Source organism: Taeniopygia guttata, chromosome 2 (assembly GCF_048771995.1).
Source record: "Taeniopygia guttata chromosome 2, bTaeGut7.mat, whole genome shotgun sequence".
NCBI classification, from domain to species: Eukaryota; Metazoa; Chordata; class Aves; order Passeriformes; family Estrildidae; genus Taeniopygia; species Taeniopygia guttata.
The window spans coordinates 62,349,197-62,374,761 of NC_133026.1; the positions used below are offsets into that span (position 1 = coordinate 62,349,197).

The window sequence follows — 25,565 nt, forward strand, 5'->3', positions numbered from 1 at the left end:
GATCCCTGGAAGCCTGGGACTGCGGCACAACTACTGCAGGAATAGCCTGGTGTCATGGAGCCTTAGCAGAGCAGCTGGAAGGTTTTGCTTGGCTTATCAAGAGTCATTTACTCCTCTGCAGAAGGATGGCAAATCAAGAAAGCTAGAACATCCTAGGCATCAACAGAAGGTTCAGTGACACACATTAATGGTTACCTGCCTCCTTGCATGTCAAATTCACTCTTTATTCATGCAGGAGCCAAAGCACAGAATACATTTTGGAATCAGAAAAAATTGCTGCTCTCAGTGATATCCCAGTTCATAACTGTGCTTTATGGGTCTTGACTCCTCAGTTACCAGGAAGAAGATTTACTCCTTGCTTAAAACTGTACTGGAGGGGAGATGAGTATCAGTAAAAATCAAGGTTTAGGATCTAGTGACTCTTATGGGCAACCTAACTTTTGGAGAAGAACAAGGTAGATAGAAGTACATACCTTTAAATCACCTCTCCCTGATCTCACCTGAGCAGGAATACATACACATCCATATAAACATGCTTTCCCTTCTCATTTTGTAGGGATTCTCATGACCTTGCAGTGCTGTAATAAAGAAATTAATTTCACACTTGATGGTCTGGTTCTGCACAGCTCTACTCACACACCTGCACTGCAAATAAAAATGCTTAACCAGCATTTTAGTCACTAGATGAATGTTTTTCCTTTTCTGAGCTTCAACAAGGATTTAGCATGATTTACAGAGAGCAGCTGCATTTCACAGAAAAGCATTGAATACACGGAACCGCTAATGCGCAGAGGAGCCCTGTGACTTACTTTTAGAGGTCTGCAGGGTTTAGGATAAGGGAAGTTACAAGCACTTTGGAGAAGACTCCTGGTGAGAATAGGATCAGATCACAGCGTGATGAAATAGGGGCAGTTCCTTGTAGGGAGAAGCAAGTCAGGAGACAGCCTCGGAAACAACACCAGACATTTGCACCTGATGTGAAGACCGGTGAAGAAAACTCTTACTTCAGTCCAGCAGATGACTTTAATAAAGGTTCAGCACACAAACTTCTACTTTGTGGGAAGACACACTGAGCTGGAACTGTTAGAACAGATCCTCCACTAGGGCTCCATTGCAGAAGCCAATTCTGACCCAGCATAGCAAATAAACTGACTCTGAACACTTTGAGAAGGATTTGCCTGCATGAATAAGTCTGTCTGCAAAGCTGTGCAATGCCTTACCTTTAACCCTCACCTCCTTTCAAGTCAATGGAAACCAGACAAGAGGGCTTCCTTCTCTCTCAAAAGGGAGACCTAAAGCAGCTCGGGTGAACTGTGCCCTAATATTTCCTCTTCTCTCCACTGATCAAGCAAGCCTGGGGCAAATTCCTCCCTCACCTGCAGGTGTCTAACCACAGGAATCTCATCACCACCACCTGTGTAGCTCCCAGCAGACATTTTATCCTGTTCTTAGAATTTTATTCCTGCAATGCTCCTGGCTCCTGGCTGTTTTAGTCGGCATGTCTGCCTACCCAGCTGCAGAGTGAACCTGCAGCTGCAATAAGCAGAGTTCATGCAGCCAACACTCTCTCCTTTCCAAGGTGGCTTTTGTCACCTATTTGCCTGTCTGTTTTCACAGCTGCCACAGGAGAAGTGTCAGTTTGCAACAGGCTGTGGGAACAGGTTTTTGAGCCCCAACACAAGATTAATCTTCTGCAGTACTTCACCTTGTGGGAGGCCAACCCATGTGGAGGGAAAGAGTTGGGACTGGCTGTAGAGTGTGGGGCATGGGAGGACCAGCACAAGCCTGATGCTGTTTCAGCAGTGAGGCAAGGGACAGACATAGTGGGGGGCTGACACCATACACCCCATAATGCTTTGTGCAAGAAGCAAGTGACAAATGTAGGGTAGGGCATGCGACCCCCCCCCCTCCAAGCTGATCCTGTGCCATGGGATGTAGGGGTATAGCAGCTGAGCCGGGCTTAGCTGCCTCCCGGGATTTAGTGTCAGTGTGGCAGCATGGGCAGAAATTAGCACAGGGCTGAGGATTTTCTTTTGGCAGATGCCAGAAGAACTGGAGCAGCTCAGGGAAGAAAAGTGATGAAGGGTTCCTTTCCCTCCACCCATTTCTTCAATGGGAAAATTAAATCTTACAATTTAGAAATACAAATTTTGATTTCCAGCAGTATGTAGGAAACCGGAGGCAGAGGAAATGCTGATTAAAAAGCCAATCTGTACCCTTAACGTCCTTGTTCTTTGTGCAGCGATGATTGCCCTGCCGGTGGCGTGAAAATACACGTTTCAAATTGTAAAGGGCCCACGGCCATCAGGGAGCCGACAATATTCTTATCAGCAACAGACGGTACAGTTACTGAAAATCCTCTCCAGTAATGACCGACTTTGGTGTGCTCTGGCTGAAAGAGTGATGAACACAAAATTCACACCCAACGTAGGGCTTTTAATTATTCACGGCTCCATATTCTCCAGAGCTATGCAAACCCGAACCGCTTGCTTTGTAGATCCCCAATGCCGAAAACCTCCACAGCTGAATGAAGCCAAGGTCGCTGTGACCTTTCTCCCCCTTCCCGAGGCTGCTCAGCACCACGCTATCCCTTTTCCTTTCGTCTGAACCCCCGGGGCTCCTCTCGGGTGACTCCCCGGAGCCATGGATGTGCCGGCGCACGCAGGGGTCACCTGCCACCTAGCGGGGCTTGCCCATCCCTGCGGCCGCCTCCGCTTTATCCCTCTCCCGGGCGGGAGCGCGCCGAAGCCCGGGGAGGTGTGAGCCGCGGGAAGCCGTGCACGGAGCGGGTGCTCACCGGGGCCGCGGGTGTGTTCCTACACTGAGGGTGTGTCCTGCGCACCGGGAGGGGGCTGTGTCTTTTGGGATGGGGGGGGAATGGTCGGAAACGGAGGGGGTGTGCACCGACCGGGGGGAGTGCAAGTTCAGGGGGTAGGGGGCACGGAGGGGGAGCGCTCCCGGGGGGCTGTACCCAAGGTTGGGTGTTCGCGCTGGCGGGGTCTGTACACGGACGGAGCGGGGGCCCGGGGAGGGACGCGCACGGAGCGGAGTGCGGGCACCGATGTGAGTGAGTGTGCGGGTATTCCCTGGGGGAGCGGGAAGCGTGCATCCCCCGGGAGCCGGCGCCGCCGGTGCCGGGGGCGGTGCCTCCCGGCGGGGCGGGCACGGCGGAGCGGAGCCAGCGCCGCCTCCCCGGGGCCGCGGGGCGGGCCGGGCTCAGCCTCCCGCTCGGGCCTTGCGCGCTCGGGCCTGGCCGCGCCGGGAGGAGCGGCGATGGAGGCGGCGGGCGGCGGCGGAGCGGCGGGCGGCATCGCCCTGCACGACTTCAGCGGGCAGCTGGGCGAGCAGCGGGTGCACTTCCACGCCATGCGGCTGCGGGACTCGCTCTTCCTCTGGGTGGGCGCCGCGCCCGCCCTCGCCAGCCTGGCCGTCGCCATGTGCAGCCCCCGAGTGAGTCCTGTCGCTGCCGGGTCCCGCCGCCCCCCGGAGCCCCGCGGCGCTGGGGGTGGCCCCGCCGCCTCTGCCCCGCGCTGCCGGGACTAAGCCGTGCCCTGTGCTGTGCTCCGCTTGCAGGACAGCATCCCGGTGGCCGCCTCGCTGCTGGGGGACCCCTCGGACACCGCCTCCTCCTGTCTGGCGCGGCGCTTGGGTAGGTGCGGGTCGCGCTGCGGGCGGGCGGGGCTGCGGGAGCCGCCTCCCGCCGGGAACGCGCGGGTCGGGACCGGGCCGGGCCTCCCTGGTGGCCCGGAGCCACCAGCCCGGGCCGGGCGGGTGCGGAGGGATGCGGTGCGCGCTGCCCCGGCCGCAGAGCCTGCGCTGCTGCAAGTTGCGGCAGCTTCCATGCAATGCACCGATTCGCTTTTATTTTCCCATTCTGCGGGAGTCTGTGGCACCTGAGTCAGCGGCCTTGGGCACGCTGTGCACTATCAGAAGTGAATTATTTGGTTATCTTTAAGTGACCTCCTCTTTGTAAACCTGTGACACTGCTGTGCTGGTGGGAGAGGTGGCCGTCATGCCAGCCACGTGCATTTTACCTGAAGATTAAGCCAACCCTCATCACATCTCGCTCCTTTTAGCCCCCACATTCCAAGAAGTTGTGGCCTGGGAAGCCCAGGGTTCTCTCACAGATGCCTGGGCTTGATCTGACTGACCCAAATGGGCGCCGCTCGGGATGTTTCCTTTTCCATCACGTGCAGTGTGCTACAGCTACTGCAAAAGCTGAAATCTGAATCTTAGTGACAGCTTGCAAACTCCCATGTCCCTATTAAAAAGATCAAAAATACACGGCCTAGTGCATCCTAGCACCTTCACAACTCTGACAGCCGTGTCATGCTGGTTACTCATCATCACCCACCGGTGCCTCATACAGCTCCAACTGGTAAACTGCTGATGTGCTTGTTACCAAGTTTTAAAAGCAACATGCTGAGCTGCTCAGTCTCATCTTACTTCCTCTGTTTCAGATGGAAAGGCCACAGAATTATTAATGATCTGTGTGCTGATCTCTGTTTCAGACAGTATGTCTTGAGTTTGTATTGTCAGGCACTTCCATGAGTCTACATCACTTGCTTCTCCTTCATGGCCACATATAAAAAAGGGTTGCTCACAAGACTAATCTTTGAAAAATGGTATTAGCATCTTTTCTTCACAATAACTTGTGTTTTAATATACACTGTTTTAGTCAACTCTGGTGACTCAATTTTCTCTACACACTGAGTTCAATCTTTTCTACTTTAAGTAATAATTTTATGGGGTACTGTATAACACAACTTCTTTACGTGAAACTACTGCCTTATCCTTAGGAAGTCAGTCAAAATATAGTCAGAGAGGATTTACTTTGGATAAAATGTAATAGTTTATTCCACTATTCCAGTTTATTCCAAATGGAAATTTGGTCTCCTTGTCATTAATTTCTTCTGAATCTTGCTCTAATCTTCTGTGTAGCATTGCAGCCCAGCTGACAGTTCTAAGTTATCTTAGTGATTGACATACTCTTTTTTTTTTTTTGTTGTTGTTGTTTTTTGTACATGTGCTTACTGTCTCTCTTAAAAGATTTATCACATGTATCATAGCTGAAGTTCATAATAACTTACCATTTCTTCCATTAGCTCTTTCAGTGTTCTAAGACAGAGGTGGCCTGAGTTGCCTGACTTTTCTCCTAGTGAGTTGTCTCAGTTTTGCTGCCTTTTTTTCTTTTTTTTTTTTTTTTTTTCCCTTAAGGTGCTTTTGTTATTTGCAGCACTAATTTCCCGTACTTTGTTACTGGGAACTGATACTGTTGCATGGTATTTGTCTGTAGGTTACTTTTTATCCTTGGACTATAATGCACCTTCCTATTTTCTTTTTCTTTGTAAACTTTAGATGTCTTTTGTTATTTCATCTTAAATTTCTGAGCCAGTTGTGGCCCAGCTAGGCTTTTGGTCCATGTTCCTCTGTATCCATGACATCCATCCACTGTGTTGCAGCTTTCCTTGCCAGTCAGCTCCTTTCATATTATTTTCTTGCTTGTGTGATCCTGGTTAAAGTATATTATTTTGGATAGACCTTTTTCACCTTTAGTTCAAAGGGGAAAGTCAATAATACACTTATGGCTTTGAATAATTATGTGCTTGCTCTTTACCTGAGCTTCTGGGAAAAGAAATACATCTTTTTCAATCTCACACCACAGTCTTTAGGCTGGCTTTTGACAGTCCAGCAATTTAGGTCAACTCATGGTTACTTAGTCCAAATTTATTTATTTATACACCTATTTTTTAAAAAAAATTATTTATACTAAGATCTGTGGATGTGCATGATCATCAACAAGCATCCCTTATCTTTGTTTCGCAAAGTGCTTGGTAAGGAACTCTGTGCTCCACCTCAGCTAGAAATACCCAGCTTTGCTGTTATCGGTGTTTAGTTTTTCTCTGGGAATTTAAATCCTTGTTACTCCCACACAATCTGTAATAACAGAGATGCTATTCATAGTCAAGTCTTGACTTGTAGTTGTACTTCCAAAGTAGCCTTTTTAACCATCCTGACGTGTGGTAACCTTCAGGCAGGCAGTTCTTCTTGCCTCTCTTGCCCCCACCATGCTTGTCACCCTTTTTTCTGTGCAGTTTATTGTCTCCACAGGCACTAGCAGGAGTAGCATGCGGTGCCTTTTGCACATAACTATTTCTATTTCTTACACTTGCCAGTCACATTCCATCATCTGCCATGTGTTCCTGCAATGTCAGGTTTCCTGCCCTGGAGCAGGAGTTTCAGTGCTGCTGTGCATCACAGTGCACACATTCTCCTTTTGTTTTCTGGATAATTTGGCAGGGGTCCTAGCCACAACAGCTGCATTTTGTGTTTTGGCTCTATCTCCTTCCTTATTTCTGATTTTTCTTCTGTTGCTGAAGACACATATACTTAATTCTCATTCCTCTTTCTACATATATCTATCTATATCTGCTTTTATGAGCTGCAGTTTCCCACTACCCTGCCTGATCACTTTGGCACAAGATGTGTCTCACTAGTCAATGAACCCCAATTCTAAGAATGTTTCCTGTAGGATGCTGGAGGCCAATTCTTGAGAAAGTCCATGTCCATTAGTGCCTCCCTCACGTGCATATCCTGAAATCACAGTGCGTTGGGCTGCAGTACTAATTAGGGCCATGTCTTCAGTCTTCCTTCTGTAGGGACTGGCAGACTCTTGGTGAAGATAATCTCAACCTTTTCTTTTGAGTATTTCTCAGCTGGGTGCTGGTCACTTTCATCACCTCTTTTCCAGCATAAATACAGACACATGTCTAACATTTATCCCGCCTCTTCTGCTCCTGCTGGGCTTCTTTGGTTTGGGCCTTTGCTCTGTACATGATGTAGGAGCAGATCTGTGCTGCTGTAGTTTCTCCTGGTACTCGGCGCATCCTGGATGATGGCTGTTAAGGCTGTTTTTCCTCCACTTTGAAGAGACAGTGGAATAGGGGTTATTAACCAAGCTGCATGGGAAGCAGACTTGCTGGAGGGCTTTTTAGGTAAGCCTTGTCCTTTGCAGTTTTCTGCTTTACTCTGAAGCTGCAGATGGTCTTCCACGGAGGCATAAGATCTGCCCTCTTTTGTCCTTTCCGCAGGAGTGCACATGTCCAACTGAATCCTCGGGAAGCAGGGACAGAAAAGGTGCCCCTGCCCCTCAGAGCCCTGGGAGTCGAGGTTCTTGGCACAGGAGACCCAGAGGGACTCCCAGATTCGCACTATTCCTGGGAACTGAGCATCATCCCAGAGACTCTATAGGCAAACATAATTAAGAAGTTGAGTTTTGACACCGCAGTGCACTATATAGTTTTGTTAGCTAGGATAATGGCATTAATTAGTTCAGAATTGGCATTGCATTCATTTAGGGCATGATGATGAAGCACTAGTGCTTACAAAACATGCTGCTTTGTACCACAAAAATCTAGTGCCAGGTGTTAATTTTTGCAATCAGAGCAGCATGCTGCATTATATCAGCATTTTGTAGTGCCAAGACTTAAAAAGGCTAATGAATCCTTGCATTTCAGAAGCAGCTTTATGTACTGAGTCAGAAAGCTGGTAACCTGTTAGGATAGAAAATAATAAAAAAATTATTTGCATAATGAAAATGCCTTAAAGGAGTTGTTCAACTACATTTTATACATACATATATATGGGTTTCTGTATTTAACTATTTAGCTTCCTGTTTAGAAAGGATTAAAATTTTAGAAGTCCGAGTGTCTCTGTTTTGAAGTGTTAAAAATTCAGATGACATTTTTGAATATTCAGTAGAACAGTCTGATTTGTGTCTGGGATCATTAGCTCCCAGCTCATTCCCGGACAAGAATATCTTGTGACCCAAATACTATTTTTTGTCCTCTGTTTTACACAACTCAATTTAAATTTAGTGGCTACTTTTCCTGTATGGTGCTTACATTTTTCACAAAGTGTAGCTTCAGCGATATATAAGGAGAGCCACAAATTTGCTATATTACCATGGTAAACTCTAAGTAGGATTATTATGCTTATAAAACACTTCTTAGTGTTATCTCTTCTACTCTGATAATTAAGTCTTCTTGTCCTACTGGACAGTTTTTTGGTCACTGTTAATTAGCTCTGTCATGGAAGGCAGCTCATAATTTTGTAGCACCTCTATCTAGGTACTTGTCATTACAGTAGCCTGGAACTTGTGCTTGGCTTCATCATGTTCAGCAAAGGTTCTCCAGCTCCTCCTTGGAGCATTCATGGACCCTGTATGAAAAAAGGTTAATGGAAACAAAATTGATAGCAAGATTAGACAGAACTGATGCATAGCTTTTTGGGGCCTTTTAAGGCTTATGAACCTTTTAAGGTTCATAAAAATAATTAATTTGACCTCAATGACTTTCTTGAGCACTTTCCCTCTAATGTTTTACACAGCACAGATTTACAAACTTTGAATTTCAGTGCTAGAGTCCTATGGTGTCACTTACAATGTAAGATATTTATATTTAAGAAGTGTCCGAAAATCCACTACAAGCTTTGCAAGGCTCTCCAGTGATTAGTGCTGTCTTGTGTCAGATCAACAACTAGTTGACAGTCACCAATCTTATATTGTTCACTTCTGTAACTTGCAAAATATTGCCCAACTCCCCAGTGGTCAAGGACTTGTTCTGCTTTTCATTTTTAACTGCACTTAGCACAGCAGGAGTGGAGAACATCTTAGAAATCTGCATGATGTGGCTTTTTAAGAGGCTTGCTCAAATACCATGATCACTTTAATATGAGAATAAACTCTGGCTGACTACTCTGTTTTGTGTTTTAGCCAGCAAGACCAAAAAGCAGATATTTGTCAGCTACAATCTTCAAAACACAGACAGCAATTTCACCTTACTCATAGAAAACAGGATCAAGGAAGAAATGACAGCCTTTCCAGACAAGTTCTGATTGTGCATCATTGTAAAAGAAGATGAAGGTTTTGTTTCAGAAAAACTGATTGCAATTTTCACACTGACATTGTTAGTATATTTCTTTTGTATTATTTTGATTGAATTTGCAATTGTTATTAAATATAGATACACTTGACTTGGATTTTCTTTTTTTCAAATAGAATTTGAATTCTAAAAGCAAAAAGTTTTTTGGCTACCCTGCCAATTAGGATAGCAAATGGATGCTGCAATGGATGAACATGATTGAAAAAGTGCATGTGCTGTGTGGCCTCTACACATTACTGGGATCTGATGGCAAATCAGTTCCAAATGCTATCTGTACAATTAATCTACTGTGTACTAGCACTGAACATAGTATAGCAGCTTTTAGTGTTCAAATAAAGAAACTCCACATTTTTGTATGGTACAGCTGTGACATAGTGTTACTTTTGTCCTTTTAGTCCCTTTTGGTTGTAGTACTGGTGCTAAATAATGGATTTCCTACCATCCCTTGGGCACTTAGAACATGAGAAGGATTTCACAAAAGGGTCATTTATGCATCCCTGAGGACTACATAGAAGGAAAAAGCACAAGCCAAGTTCTGAGCAGTAAGTCAGGCTGCTAGAAGAGCATCACTTGTAAAATTAGCATGTACATAAAATCAGAGAGGTCTACTACCATGACCACCAGTGAAAAGCATCCTGCTGCTACATCTCTGGGCTTGCTTTCAGGCAGGATGGGTGTCTTTTCAAAGGCAGATCCATTGGCTGTTTTGTTTAATGAGATGGCAGCCAGGAGTTAACTATGTAGGTTTTCCAGGTTTTGGTGGTTTTTTTTTTTATTTGTTTGTGGTTTTTTTTTTTGTTTGTTTTTGTTTTTTTTTTCTTTCATTCAGCTGAGCCCTGACTCGAGCTCAAGCATCAGTTTCTGATACAAACCAAAACTAAACTACTGGTGCTGCTTCTAGACAACTGTCCTAAGCACCTGATGAATTTACCTTGCTGTGGTGCAATAATCAGCAATTCAAACCTGTAACTGAGAAGGTGCTGCTGTAGAAGGCACCTTGTCCAAAAGGGTTTGAACACTCAGTGGCCTCAATGTCTCAGATTTGGTATGGGTGCAGAGGGCCCCTCCTTACCTGGTGGGAACAGCTGCCTGTCCTTGGCTGCAGTTCAAGATCAGAATAGCAAAAAGCAACTGTTGAAGGGTATTTTCTTTTTAATTTACACCACCCAGGAAACAGAATCAACTATGTCTCTGTAATTGACTGTAAAGGATAATTACTTGCAAATCGATATGCTGTTTTAATTAGCCTGGTTTACAAACAGCTCATTCTGTTTGTAGAGCAGGGTAGGGCTATTTGCTGAGGCATCAGCTGCTGCTGGGTGTTTGAGAAGTCACTGCAAGGGAGCCAGATGAGGGAGAGCAAACTGATGGGATAACGTCATTTTATTCTGTACATTTACATACAAAGTTCTTCTCAGTAGGTACAACAGATGTAACATCATGCAGACATTTAGCTTGTAAGACTGTTTTCAGTACTTGATTTAAGCTTGTGCTATGAGGAAGCACCACCAGACTATTCATGATCAAAACATACAGGAACACGATTCTTTAAAACTTCATCAGAAACTGATATGGGGAGGGAGATCTCGCCCACTAGACAAAACACACCGTACTCCTTTCCCGAAACATTTTACACAATACATTTAAAATGAGGTTTGTAATTCCATTTTTTTCTTTAAAAATAAAAAAAAAGTTACAGTAGGGGAGATCATCCCCCCACTCAATAGTGTTGTCTTATGTGCCAGCTACAGGCGCAACTTGACTTGACATTCACAGAGTTCAGTTAATGGCACTTCTGCTTCCAATTTGGTGACCAGTAAAGTGTTTGTCTCCAGGAAGTGGCAACAGTTAAGTAAAATACTTCCACTAAAAAGGACAACAACAAAAAAAGCCTGCTCAGTGAAACCCAAAAGTAAATCACACAACCCCCTTTCAGAGTGGCCACAAAACACTTGCAAACATGTGCTATCCATTTGCAGTGTGTCCAGCAACAAAAGCAGTACTGAAACCTTACAAGGGGCACAAAGCCCCCAGGATCAAGCATAATGTCACTTCACATTTTTGTTTGAACTTACAAAGATGGAGAAAGCCCTTAAATGGTAAACCCAAAGAAAAATCTACTGATGGGCTTAGAGGTTACTGAAGGTTCACAGAAAAAAGCCAATAATGGACAAGACTGCTTGGACTGCTTCCCCTGTCGTGGTGGCCAGAAAGAGGTGGCCTGTTCTGCTGCAGAACTAGACAAGGCAGGGCAAGCATCCCCATGCTTCCTTTCTGCCCTGCTGCATCACCTGGTACCTGCCTCCTCCACATAAGATAGATTTAATGAAAGCTTTCCAACTCCGTGAGCATGTGTGGAAGAACATAGTCATCACAGAAGTGTTCATGTTTTCAGGAAAAGGAGCAAAACTAGAACTGCCAAAGCAGAAGTTAGTTTTTACTTTATTGTTGTGATAGAGGCTGAGGGCCAGACTGACTAGAGAAGCTGGGGCTCCCTTCATTGCAGATCAGTACCGACTACCTGATTTCAAGCAAAAAAGCAGCAAATCAAACCAACTTCATAAGATCTTTTCCTTAACAAAAAAAACCCAAAACAGACAAAAAAAAAAAGCTGCATGTTCCTGTCACCTAATGCATTTATTATCTAAATGTTGATATGTTTAAACAAGTATTATTTTCCCTGTGCCTGTCTGTCATTGGAGAGCAACCACCAGAATAGGAAACGATAAAGCGCTGTGGACAACAGCGGTGAGCTCACCAGGACCACTGACAGTGCTGGAAGCAGGTGGGTTTACAGGCCTGTGGATGGTCTGCAAGAACTGTACCGCTTGAGCTTGAGCACACGGGCCACGAGGAAGACCATGAAGGAAGGAGCCACTGGCTCCACAGCACAATGGATGGCAGGGTGCTGCTTTCTGCCTCTGCGCTTGCACCTTCTCCTCTCTCAGGCCCTTTTTCTCTTCCCTGAAGCATTGCTTTGCTTCTTCAGCTTTTTGTTGTGAACCCATTTCTTTCGTCCCCGAATGTGTGTGGCTTGCAACAAGCATCTCACATTGAAGGCAAAAGGTATTGCACAAATTTGGTGTGTGAATACTGCACGAGTGGGGGAGGGCTGGGTTCTTTCCTCAGGTGAACACAGACTGCAAAGTTCCCGGCACAGAACAAAAAGAACAGCTGCGCTCAAGCCTAAAAATAAAACTTGAGTGTAAGGAAGATCAGGCTCTTGCTGTCACAGCAAGTTTAGCAAAGGTGAAAAAAAACAGTATTGTAACTCTGGGCAAAACTACCATCAACTGGTCCAGTGTTTCTTACCAGGCTCAAGAAGAACCCAAATGTCCACATCATCCTCTGTAAAAATTAGCAGCTTTAGGACAACATTGTTACTCTGAACACAACCACCTCTGTTGCTTCTGCAGGTCTGCCTGTCCCCTTGCATCCGTCAGCATCTGAGGCTGTGCTACTTTACCACATGGTTTGCCAGGGAGCATGGATCTCTGATTTATTGGGAACTGTAAGAGGACATTGGCAGCCTAATGGAGGATGGAAATTGTTAGGTACAGTAGTTAATTGACAATATATACAGCAAGGGAGGAAGGGGGAGGGAAGGTAGAGGAGGAGAGTGCAAATGAGCACTTCCCCCGCATATGAACGCAAGATGTACATCAAACAAAGTGGCAATCATACAGACACTCAGTACAACATTGACATCCTGCTGCTGTGCTTGAACGTCTGCACTACCGAGCAATCACAAATGGATGGCCTGAGTGGGAAAGGAGAAGAGGGAGGGAGAGAAGGGAGAGTTAACTGCAATGCAAGAAAGCTGTTCAAAGTCCTTGCATTGAACGAGATCCTCACGTTTGAGTGAGAACCAAAAGCCAATGGCCAAAGGAAATAGTTTGGGGGCTGTAGGAGAGAAGTCAAGTGGCCACTATCAAAGTGCCATCTGCACAGCAGGAGGTAAACTGGATGTTCACTTTGTGTAGAATTAATCAAATTTAAGTAAATTTTTTTTCCTGAACTAAAATCTTACAAGAGCAGTTGGGAAAGTGGGGAAATAAGGGTGAGTTCATTATATATTCTTGGTTCAGAACCAGAACACATTAAGAGCCCAGGATGTAAGAGCCCAAGCCAGTAATTCATTATTCACAGGTTATCAATTAATTCCTTTCCAACAGTCATTTAAGCAGTTTTCCCACTTAAATTGAAAACCCAAACCCTGATTCTAAAAACACTTAAGACAATAAATACCAGGACACTCATTTCCCAAGAGCAGAAATTCCAGCTATGCTGCCTTTTGGAATAAAGGTATAGATCATTGCCCACACTCATTATTTATCACCGCTGGTCTATGCTTTTTTCTTGGACCAGTCAGAGATCCTGGACCTCCTGATAATTTTAGCCATTCTAGACAAAACTCGTTTTTGCATCATTAGTCAAATGCATCATCTACATTATAATTAAGGACCAGTGGCAACCACCTAAAATAGATTAAAATATTCTTAAAATGCAGAAAGCTGATTCTTACTGAAAAACCAGCTTGTTGGGGTAGGATTTTCTCCAATGCATTCAGTGAAAACAAGAAAGGACTAATTTAGAAAGTAACTTAAGTGCACATGGGCTATAAAGACAAATATAAGCTGCCTAAAATGCAGTCAGAGTTTGAGTCACAACAGGTTTTGCTTTGCTTTTTCTTTTTTTTTTTTTCCTTTCTTTATACAAACAGCAGGCAATCTGGGCACTTGGACTTTCTAGACAGGCAGAAGAATGTTGCACAAGTCTAAGTTTAAGTCAATTCAACCAGTGAATCCCTCTTTCCTTTAAAGAAACACAAAAACAAAACAGAAAACAACACTCCCCCTCCCCCCATGGTTTCTTTCTTGGAATGGCTGCACCTCTTAAAAGATGGCTTCATTTTTGTGATCTATGAAAGGAAAAGGAAATAAAGTGCTTCTTGAGAATAAATCAAAATAAATATACATATTTAATGGCAGGAAAAAAAGAGTTCTGAAGGGCTACTGCCAGCCAGGTCTTTTCTCAAATGAGTCTTTTCCCCCAAAACTTTTCAAGAGTAATCTGCACAACTGTTGAAGATGCCAAAATTTGCTTTAGTAGCAGAGTTGAATTCCTCTAAGTTTGTGTCTGCTCCATCACTGGTTTGTAAAATCTGTGCAAAACACCTTTGCCCAAAGTGCAACTCCTCCCGCACAACAGCATCAAATAAAATACAAAAGGAAGAGAAGAAATATAAGAAGGGGAAATAAAATAATTAAAAAAGAAAAAAGGGAGAAGGAAAAAAATCCACCCAGTTACATCGACTTCATCCCATTGGCAGTGGTGTTCTCCGAGATGCCGTCACTCACAGCTGCTGAGTCGTGGAGGCCAGAGTAATCCTTGAGTTCAGAGTTTGTCAGGAGCAGGGGCTGCTCCCCCTTCTTGTGCGGCAGGAGGGGCTGCCGGGTGTAATGTTCCCCGTCCGGGATGTTCTCGGGGAGGTTCTGGTTCTTGCTCTCAGGCAGCAGCAGGATGCAGATGATGCAGATGAGTGTGCAGCAGGCGAAGATGACATGGTGGAGGAAGTAACCTTTCTGGTTGTGCAGCTCCATGATGGGGGCAGTCAGGCGGCCGAAGCCCGCGCTGGCCAGCACCAGCCCCAGCCCACCTCCCCTGCAAACACAAGCAGAGGGGGAAATAATTACACTCAAGTATCATTTCACACCCATTTAACTGCCCCCACATAAGAAGAAGAGAAGCTTTACCATGTGAGTGTGTAGATGGCACTCTAAAGTACTCCCAGTTCCAAGTACTCCCACATTCAGTGAGGGAAAACCAGATTTTGCTTAGCATGCCACCCTTCTCCAATTAGACAAGACACACCAAGGAGCAGTAAGTGCAGAAGTCAATTTTGGCTGCCTCTAAAGTATCTGGCACCATTCAGCAGTGGAGGCAGATTAGACTTTACAAGCCACTGCCTTGATCCATTCTACCAAACACTCAATGCTGGAATATTTTCTGCATAAAATCATGTTATGGCTGGAACTTCTCAACACACTGGAGATGTAACAAAATGCCTAATTTTCAGAAAAAAAGATGTGTGAAAATAGACTCATCTTCTTCCAGCTAGAGACACATAATCTGCTTGTGAAAGGCTGGTTCAGTGCTCTTTCCTGATGCTTGGCTATGCAAGCAAACTCTCTTGCAATTCCTTGTCTTGCTTCTCAGCATCTCTCCAGACCCTGGTGCAGGAGGCCTGGCACACCTCACAGTCCTGGGTCTGTCTCTGCTGGCTGCCCCCAGACAGAAGTGGCACTGTAGGTGTTTCTTTGGGGTGGGCCATTCCTTCCTGCTGTGACATGACTGAGGTCTCCTGCCAGCAGTGTCGTCCTTAAATGACTCATTTTAACAAAAATCTGTGAGAGTGGCAGCTCATCCTTCATTTTCCAAAGACTTTGCTGCCAGCAGAGGGAAACTCCCTGTGAGTTTAATCACTGGCACCCTGCTTCCCTACTAAGCCTGTGAGGGCAACACACTTCCTCCACTTCCTCTGGGAGATGCAATCTATTCTGAAACCCTCTGCAGATCAGAGGGGTTCAGTTCCTGGCCCAAATGCAGAACTGTTCCTATCAACAAAAACTGGCCCTCACAGAAGAAAAAATTGACTGCTTTATGTCAAATATTTGGGAAAAAAAAACAGTTTCCCTGACTATTAAGCATCCTGGAAATCACTGTACAAATAAACCTACAAATGCCAAATTCACTCAGCCAACCACAGTGTTAAAACTAATCTTCACTCAATGCTTTCCAAAATCCACTGCTGCTTACTTGACAGCTGAAGGACAGCAAACATAGGTTTCAAAAGATGCTCTTGGGACACTGACTGGATCAAAAATTCACATATCTATGTTCCAGTTTTTCAGACTCAGCAGAGCATCTTTCACAGACAACAGTGACTTCCCCAAATGCTGCAAAAGCCCTTATTAAAACCTTGCCAGTTTTCCGATGGCAATTTAGAAACCCAGCTGAATGCAACTATTGTGCAACTGGCCTCCCTGCAACTTCATTAATACACTCACATGAGTAATTGACACAAGCAGTCCCAAATGCATGGCAAATCTCTCTCCAAGTTGGCTCTGGAGCAACAAAAGCCTGGCTCATTTACATCAGTGATTGCAATGGCTAAATTGTATCTCAACCCCCCTGAGAAGGACCTGAGGTGAGTTTTAAATGCTGCTGTAGAAGGACATCAAGCAAGCTGAAAGAAAACGGGAAAAGGCAACAACAAAGACGGCTCTGTCATTTATGGGTCAAGTGGCTTCAGATTTACGGGGAGGGGGGGAAAGTTTTTCCATATGACGTCAGTAGTTAGAGTCGGCATTACTTTTTCCAGTGCCATCAAAACCTGGCAGAGGAAGGCTTGAAAGTACATTTTGGAGTGTCCTAAAAGGGGTTTCTTTAAGGTTTAACTACACTGCAGATGTGAAAATGAGAAGGAAAACAAAAAAGAGAAAACTGATAACACTGTCAGGAATTTTTTGTTGTTTCTGTGCACATCAGGAAAACAACTATAGGGCGAAAGAGGCAGCACGCTCATGAGTCACACTGTTTTTGCAGATGACAAGGGGCAGCAGGTGGAAAAGAAAAACATTCTGAGTGCTTTGGAGCATTGCTCCTCCTCAGCACAAGGAATTCCATGGCAGGGGCCAGTGTCTGTACTTCAAACACTCCAGATGCAGAGTGGAGCCTGGAGAGGGAGTGCAAGGGCTGCTGGCACCCACAGCGAGTCCCGGCTTTCTCCCGGCTTTCTCTCACCTCTGCCTGCCAGTGGCTGCTGGGGGGGCTTTCCTATGGCATGGCCCCATGGATGGTCAATCACAACCATTGTCCCAACTCCTTCTCACCCACTGACAGTGGGGAGGGATGGTTTGCATGAGGTTTATGGTCCTAACGAGGGCAAATCACAAAATTCAAAATTCTGTCCTCAGAAAGGTCCTGCTTGCTCATGGGGTAGAATTTCCTTGCTTGCTACCTCAGTGTTTTGCCAGAGAGCAGCAAGACATCCTCACTGACATCCTAAGGGAAGGGTCTTGTCCTTCTCAGCGCTCCTCAGGAGAGCAGAGAATTGCTACTCCTGTCTTCAGACAGCATGTCTGCATTGAGCAAGTGGGTCAACATACAACATGGCTCAGAGTACAAGTGAGCCAGAGAGATGCCCAGGCTAAAGGAGGCTTTGGGAGAGCTCCTGGTCCAGCCTCCTGCACAAAGCAGGGCCAGCACTGAAATCAGACCAGATTTTCCAGCTCAGCCACTTCTCAAAGTCAGCCTGAAAACCCCCACAGCTTTTCCCTGCCCGTACATAAGGGACATTTTGTGTCCTAGGCCAGAGATTCAAGTAATACACCAGCATTCCCTTGGCCTCATGGAGCAAGCACCACCTTTGAGAAGCCAGGCCTTATTCAGGCCCCAGTAATCAGCCCTGCATCCCACTGTGTTGAGGAACACATTCAGTGCAGGTAGCTGGGTGGGCAAGATGTGGTGTCAGCTGCAGATTGAGCCCTGGGGCGTGGGACCCCAAGATGAGAGGCTGTGAACTGGTGCAGATCCTCTGTGTGAATGACCCAAGTGGCTCCTGGGTGGACAGACAGGAAAGTTTCCTCAACAACTGGAAATTTGACTTGAGGCAGCAATTGATGGGAAAAGATCCTAATTCAGCCACTGCTGCCCAGTCTTTGGCTGTGTGGGCACAAAAGCAGGACACCGAGAGAAAAAGCCAGAACCATCTTCTACTTGATAGTAACTGAGTATGTGGAGGATGAGGAGAGGACATGCTATATTTTGTTTAGCCTGTTCCTATCTAGTAGGCATGCAGGCTGTAGTGGTGTGAAGATTATTCCATGTGACTTATCAGTGACATTTGGTGCTTTAATTCAGCATTTGCATGGAGGTCTGCACTGAAGTCCTGGGACAAAGAAGGGTGGCTCCTGATGAAGCCCCTCTGCCTTCTGCCAGGAGACCGGGGTGCAGTGCAGGGACCCCAAGGAACTCTCTGTGACACATGACAGTGTGGAATGTTCATGTTGTTGGGGCAGGTGTCACCTCTTGGTGATGAAGATCTGGCTGTTCTCCCCCTGGAACTGTTCATCTCAACACCACAGCACAGAGATAGATGGGTGCTGTGGGTTTGCAATCATGCCACTGCTACCCCAGGTAATGGCAGTGCTATTTTCCACTCTCAGGGATTTGCAGACAATGGACTTGAACAGGGAAACCCCAGAGAGAGCCCCAGTGCTCTCTTTGCTTTCCTTTTCCTTAAGATCCAACAAAAAGCATATTAGTATCATACAATGGTTTGGGTTGGAAGGGACCTTGAAGATCATTTAGTTCCAACTCCCAAAGGGTATCCATGGTGGCATTTTGGAAAGCAGGTTATGAGGTAGTAGCCAGATCCCACCAAAAGGCAAGACAGAAGTCAGCTTAAGCACATCTCTGCATGAGACTGATTTATGCACTGTCCTGAGTTACACCTCCTAATTACAGTTCTCAGGGGATCTTACTGTGGTGGTAGGGTTGCAAAGCAGTGCAGTGTGTCATCATTTCTATAAATAAACAGGGACCCTGAGGCATATCTAACTGTTGTCACTCGCCTGGTGTCACCCAGCAGAGTCAGGGGAAGCAGGATTTTGGCTCCCAGCCAGGATTTTGTCCCCCTCCCTGTAGCAACGTAAGTGATTTAAGGGAAAAAAGCTTGCTAAGTTCAGACTGCACATCTGACCCTACTTGGCAGATTCTCTTCTGGCTGACATGGTCAATTCCTTATCTGTGTGTCTTTCAAATAGAGCCAAGGAGAAAATTAAAAAGGCATAAAAACACCAAACTGATTGACACACACATAAATAAATAGCTGTTAGTGTTTCAGGTTGCTGTATAATCTCACTCCTCACACTGCCTTTTCCTGTGGAAATAATGTTATCCGTAAAATACATTCACAAATTTAGATAGCCTGAAAAAAATAGACCATGGAGCAAGGAGACTCTGGCTACTCAGATGACAGTTTTGCAGTAATACTTTTGCAAAGTTATTGAAAAGGTATATAATTTGGAGGGGACAAAAAAAAATCCTCTTTCCACTCTCTCTCCCTCCCACCCATATGACCTACATTCCTGAGAAATTCAGTGAAGTCAGAGCAAACTCCTGAATTGCTGTGGCATTGCTGAAAGCATAATCCAGGACACAGAAGCACAACCTTTGTGCTGTGAAAGATAACAGTGCATGTATAAAATGATACAAACCCCTCCTATTTCCCAGGATGAAGTGCTCCTTTTTAGAAAAACTTTGAGCTTCTGCTAAGATAGGTAAGAGAAAGGCAGCATTATCTGCAACAGAGAGGCAGGCTTGCAGAGAAACCTCTATGCACCAAAAGCATTTACACCACATGTTTCAACAATTTCCTTCTACTGAAGCATCCCTGCAGCTGTCCTGGTTAACCTGCCCTATGGAGGCAGGGATTGCTGGCACCTGTGTCCTTCTCTGCACAGTTGTGGAATTTCTCCTTCAATATCAAGATGCAGACTCACCTGACTGCTGCTTGAACAAATCCCGCAGAGTTAGTGAAGCAATGACAATGTTCATCCACACAAACTGGTTCAGCTGAGTATTTAAGACCCTACCAAGCTGCAATTCATGTGCTTCCAGGCCTGCTAATCATCACCACGATGGGACACAAGGTGGAGCCATGGAAAACAAAGCCTCTCTATACACAGGCACGCATTTACTTGCACAGACTGACTGCAGCCACTGCAAAAAGCAGCCCCCAAGTTGCTGTGAGGTCTCCAATTACATGAGGCTTCCCCTCCTCCCATACAACGTGTTAAGTCACACAGCCCATTATCGATTATAGGAAGATAATTTTGTCTCCATCTTTTGAGGGGGACTCCAAAGTCTCACCTGATTACTGTGGGTGTGATTTCAGCACAGAAGAACACGCTGAGGCTTCCAACAGCATGCGAAGAAAACATACCCACGATGGAAAATGCAACAGAGAATTTGTCTTTGACACTGTCACTCATACCTGGCAAGACAAGTGTGTTCATAAAAAGTAAGAACGAGATCAAACTTTTAAGGAAGAAAACAATCAATGAAATTTATATTACTCTTTTCCCTCAACAGGAATTTGAGTAATTTTTTAATACTAATTTAAAACTGGTATTTATAAAATCCATTACCCAAGCACCTGGGATACAAACACACCTGAAAAAAACCCATAATGTCATGCCAAAAAATGGCAGTAATCTCTGATTTTTTATGCTCATACACCACAGAAAAGGTAAAACCCACAAAAAACCAAACTCTTTGGCCAGTCTTTTAGGCACCAGCCTCTTCCCTCTCATGTTTGACAGACAAGTGGAGGCAGGCAGTGTTCCTCAAGCTGCCAAACATCTTGTACAGTGGGGCTTGGGCATTGGAGAGGCTTCCAGGACAAGAGAGGAAAGAACTAGAAGTGCTCTCATCTCTGTGCTAAGCCTCTGCATGTGATCAGTCTGCAACCTCTGTTGTAACTCCCAGCCGGACAGCTCTGGGTGAGAACAGCCCATGCCAAGGAATGTGAGGCGCTCCTGAAGTCAGGGCTGTTTGCTCAATCATTCATGGCTAGATGGCAGCAAGGTTTCCAGGAGGAAACAGCAAACAGCACTTGCAGAAACTCCAGTAAATCTAAACAAAGCTCAAGGAAGCTGTCTCTGGCCATGATGACAGTACCTCTCTCACTGAATCCCCGCTTGCCACCTTCTGTGGGCAGGGGTGGGATCTCTGACCAGGGTCGTACAAGCTCGTGTGGCCTGTCCTGGCCAGTGAGGAGGCCACATCACGCACAGACATTATTGCACCGTACAAGGGGAACACACCATGCCTGACAGGAACACTGGGGAAAGGACTGGAACTTTGCAGCCAATGCTCTCTCACCTTTCTACACACACGTCCCAAGGCCTGCCTGAAGAAAGAACTGCTTTGTGCAGTCCCAAGCAGGCATGCTGTCTGGGTTGGATCCAGTGAAAAGTAACACCTGCTTTTGTTCTTGCTGAATATATCAGCTGTCAAGAGAGCAAAAGGTATTTGGGAGCTCTTTGGTTACACCTTCTGAAACTACTAGCAGGCTACAGCCTACTCAGGGCTAAGCTCTTTCTGCAGTGCACCCCAGGTCTGGGGGAGAGAGCAAACTCTGCCAGCTGATGAGGATGTGGGCACAGCACCTTGCAAACCATGGGTCTCTGGCCACTCTTGCATAGCAGGTGAGGCTGCACCATTGACCCTCTCAGGGGGTCATGGCTGCTCAGCAGAACAGAGCTCGGAAAAGCTGGACAAGGACAGGTCCATCAAATCTGACACACAAAGGTAAATTTTGTTCCCCTGTAGTTTGTTACTGCACTGCTCTTACAGTACTTAATCTTGGGAAAGTATGTTTTAAGGTGTTTAAGTCCCCTTATCTAAAGAGTCTTTAAGGTGTTTTAGTTCCCTTTTCTGGAAAAAAAAAAAAAAAAAATCTGAGATTCTTGAACTGGGAATGTTGCTTCTCAGAAGGAGACTTTCTGAGAAAGCCTTACCCTGTATATCAAACCTTGGGGGACCTCTGCACCCTCTCCTGACATGCAGAGGTGAGCCTGTGTGGAGGGGATGCTACACACAGAAGCTGTGCACAGATGAGCAGACCTGCCTGCGAGTGGGGTCTCAAGGCACTGCACACAAGTGGACTTTCCCCCTGCACCCCTCTGTGGCAGCAGCTCTGCTCTGGCTGCTTTGGCCCAGGCCTTTTGGATCTACCTGTTCCTGGGGGAGTGCTTCCCACATGATGCAGATTTGTCTGTAAACCATACCTGAGTCTGGAAGTTGACTGTATTTTCCAATCACTGGATCCAAGACCGTGGAAGTCAGAAAAGGATGAAAAAGAGGGAAAAAACAAGAATATACAGTTTTTATATGTTTATTTATCTGAAAAAAAAGGGTAAATCCCACATGCCACCCTACCCCCACCCTCTGACTCCAAATCTGTCAATCCATGCCAAAACCATCACATCTTTCCCTGGCCACCAGATAGGACATGCTGTTTCCAGGCACATCTCAGCTGGAGGACAGCATGCTAATGAGACAGTGATAACAAACCAGCAGTAAAGCATATTTAAAAGCCCCAGAATTACCACTGGAATTAACACAAAGGCCTCTTTGTTGTTAATGAAGGGGGAGAACAGAAAATGCCCTCCTGCTGCAGCCCTGAGGAAATGGCCAACAGAAGCTTGGGTTAGGGAGCAAAATCTGGGCATCAGTGCTGTCAGATTGGTGGGAGATGTATTCCTCTCCAAAAACACGAGCGGATGGTCCATGTGTCACACTAGCCACCAATCCTAACCACACAGGAGCACATGGCAGCACTGGGCAGCAAGGGGAAGGGCATCAGCACAAGCTGGGCACAGCTCTGCCGGTCATTTCCAACCCCGATTCTGTGACTTTCCAGGTGACACTCCAGAGTTCAGAGGAGGGGTCAAACAAGGAGAGCTTCAAGGTCTGCTGCAAGTTTGTGGCTGGTGGAGAATACCCTTGTCTCTCTCACATTCTCAAATTCTGATTTTGTTTTCTGATTACACCCAAATTATGCTAAATTAAAATATGCAAGATGCTGTGACAGATTTCATAATAAACAGGGTCACTGCTTCTCTCCAAACAATGTCCAGTTCTTCTGAGGAAGAGGTGGCCATAGTCAAGAATGGGGAGAGCTGCTCTGAAGTTCGAGGCTGCCTTTGCCTCCTCTTCTCAGAAAGAAAAGAGTGAGTCAGAAAGGGTGACAAGAGCACTGCATTGAGAGTGCCAATGTAGCACAAGTCACCTAAAGTCATGCCTGATCTTAGTTCTGGCAACTTGTCTCAAAAAAAACCACCTAAACCTGTTATGGAAAAGGGTGTAATGAGTCCTACAGGGTGTTGTCTCCTACCTCCCTCATAAAGTTTTTTTGAAAAAATGCAACCAGATTTTTGTGGCTCTGGAGCAGACTAAGGGCTCTTACACCCCATCTCTCAACTAAGCAAGAGAGTGTTTATTGCCTCAACAGTCTCAACAAACATCTCCCATCCTTAAAACAAAAATGAAAATGGGCAAATTCAGTGTAGAGAGATGGACACTCACAGAAGAACATAGAGTTTTGGGAGGCTGCCCACATGCACAATGCGAATTTGCATGTGAATGGTTTCAGTCCATCAGCAGACATGGTGAGGTGCAGCCATGGGGCTTCTCCCTCTCTCAGCTGGGATTGCTGGACATGGTAAATATGTGCTCAAAGGGAATGTAAACATCTGTGCCAAGCTGGGAACAAACACACATGATGCTGGAGTTTCCTCCACGCCATGAAAGAGGATCCCTATTTCCCTCCTACACTCCCACAAATAGCTTGTTTGCTAAAGGTGAACTTAGTAAATGCCTCTGGGAAACAGTCTGTAAATATGAACAATTCCTGTTGGCTTGGAGCTGCCCTCAGTATGCAAGAATGTGAAAACTTTCCATCCTCAATGCAAAAAGCTCTTTCTTATTCAGGCCTTCAATTATTTCTAAACTTAGAAATTAAAACCAGCAATAACCAGTGTTCTGGTGTTCGTCTCACATCCAGTTTGTCCAAAGTATGTCTCAATCCTCTTCCCCCTTCCTTGGGGTGGGGTTTTATGGGACAGGGGTCTAATGATTGGACACTGTGAGAGTGGCAAAGCACATGCCACATTCCTTCTGCTTCAACACCTCTCTGATTCATCAAGTTCAACCTCCTCTACCAACAAAAAATGAAAAGAATTAAATAAATTTGAAAAAGGAAAGGGAATATTTCTACAGCAGTTTTAATAGCAGAAGCAGCTCAAAAGGGCCAGACAAAAGTTACTTCCTGCAAAGGAAGAGGTGGGACATTCTCACTTTTTGCAGGAAAAACCATTTGAAATGCTGTGTCACTTCCCAAAATCATGTGTATATGTTCACATGGACTATACATACACAGTGTGTTAAAAGCGAGGTCTTTCAGCTGCACAATTTCTGTGCTACCTTTTTATTACTTGTTCATAGCAAGATGCTAAGAGCAGGCAGAGGACATACACCTACTGCTCTAACTGCATGGTTTAGAGGTCACTTGAGAAGCAGACTTGAGTGGGAAAGTTCTCCCTTCCCAGTCTTGATACAGCTCTTTCCCTGGCGGATGTTGCACTAAAACAAAATTGAAAATGTTTCTGGTTTCCTTGCTTGTTTTTTTTTGGTGACTACCCCGGATACAGCACCAAAGCTCAATAAGCTTTGCCATGGGAATCATCCAGAATACAATGCCTTTTGTTAATGAGCCTGAGAAACAAGTGTTTGGGGAAACCTTCAAACAAATTCAGATTCCAAAAATTGCAGGTGTATCACATGACAAATCTGGGAAAGGCAAAGGAAATGCTAGTATTTCCTGGTCCCTTATTTGCATGTGAAGCTTGCATGGTCCTGAAAAGCTGTCATCTCCAACTTACAGTTGAGAAGGCCCAGCTGCAGAAGTGATGCCAGAGCTGTGAGTATCATGAAGAGCAGGAGTCCTCCTCTCCTCCCCAGGAACCCGACCACGGGGCACATGGCCAGGCAGGATGCAAGCGCAATCCCAGCCATGGTGTAGTAGTCTGCGTAGAAGTTGTGGGTAATTGCCATCTTGGCTTCATGCCCCATCATACTTTTTGCAAAACAGTGGTGTATGCCATAACCAGTCAGCCTGGGGGAAACAGGAGAGGGCAAGAGAGACCATTGCTGAGAGGGCAGAAGACACATTGCAGTGTTTTTCAGTGTGGGGAGGCATTAATGCAGGAATACAACACCTTAAGTTAAGAAACTTATCTCTAGGTGCCACTAGCACCACTAGCAGTGAAAATAAGCATGGACAAAAAGAAGCAAAAGAAAGAAAGGTTCAGTTCAACCAAGTATCTGCTGATTTTATTCATATAGCTGCTGCTTATGGTATGATCAAGGCATGGGGAACTTTAGAAGAACTCCTAGTGCATGGTGGGTTTTCCTGTTGTATTTGAGAAATCCCATTCCCAGAGGAGCACATCTCTCTGTTCCCAGTGCACCTGCTGACAGCTACAGAGCCAGCACTGCTGTGGCGAAGTAGCCTCTGTGCTTGGACAGCAAAACACCAGGAACACCCACCCACCTGTGGCATTTGGTCATACTAAATACAAGCATTACACTTCACTTCCCAAGCTAGACTGTTAAAACTGAAATCCCCCGAGAAAGGAGTATTTGAAGTTGTATGTGCTGCAATGATTATTACAATTATGAAACAATAAGCTCTAATTCAGTCTACACATTTACACCACCCTTCATAGCAATGTGTCTCCTCCTCTTTGAAAACTTTCTTTGAGAGGCCACCCATCACATTTCACACACCTTTTTCCTGTCTCACCCAGTGCCTCCAAAAAATAGAAGAGGAAAAAAATAAGGAAGAAAGAGCAGGGGGCTGGAGGTACAAAAGTCAGATGAGAAGCCCCAGCATCACCCCTGATGTGGTACAAAATAGCAGCAGGGGTGCAAGAGGAGAGGTCAATGCTCTCAACTGCACCCATCACAGCTCAAGTACCTCTGACCGGA

General features: G+C 45.5%; 2 protein-coding genes across 3 annotated transcripts in view; one reads left to right on the forward strand and one right to left on the reverse strand.

Annotated features, from left to right (window-relative positions):
- The first annotated feature begins 2,839 nt into the window (after positions 1 to 2,839).
- PSMG4 (proteasome assembly chaperone 4) lies at positions 2,840 to 9,303 on the forward strand. The gene is made up of 3 exons (XM_030265439.4): positions 2,840 to 3,450; positions 3,574 to 3,649; positions 8,774 to 9,303. The coding sequence occupies exons 1-3, from the start codon at positions 2,878 to 2,880 to the stop codon at positions 8,893 to 8,895; spliced, it is 771 nt and encodes a 256-aa protein (XP_030121299.2). The 5' UTR covers positions 2,840 to 2,877; the 3' UTR covers positions 8,896 to 9,303.
- A 1,004-nt stretch (positions 9,304 to 10,307) lies between these two features.
- The window catches only part of SLC22A23 (solute carrier family 22 member 23), a 108,646-nt gene continuing 93,388 nt past the window's right edge, over positions 10,308 to 25,565 (reverse strand). Inside the window, exons 7-10 of one of the 2 annotated variants that reach the window (XM_002197765.7) lie at positions 24,458 to 24,690; positions 21,803 to 21,835; positions 19,881 to 20,004; positions 10,308 to 14,606 (exon numbers count right to left, since the gene is read on the reverse strand). In XM_002197765.7, coding sequence (XP_002197801.6) covers positions 14,249 to 14,606; positions 19,881 to 20,004; positions 21,803 to 21,835; positions 24,458 to 24,690 — 748 coding nt within the window. In that variant the 3' untranslated portion in view covers positions 10,308 to 14,248. The remainder of the gene's footprint in view (positions 14,607 to 19,880; positions 20,005 to 21,802; positions 21,836 to 24,457; positions 24,691 to 25,565) is intronic. The other variant, XM_012571520.5, reaches the window with a different exon arrangement.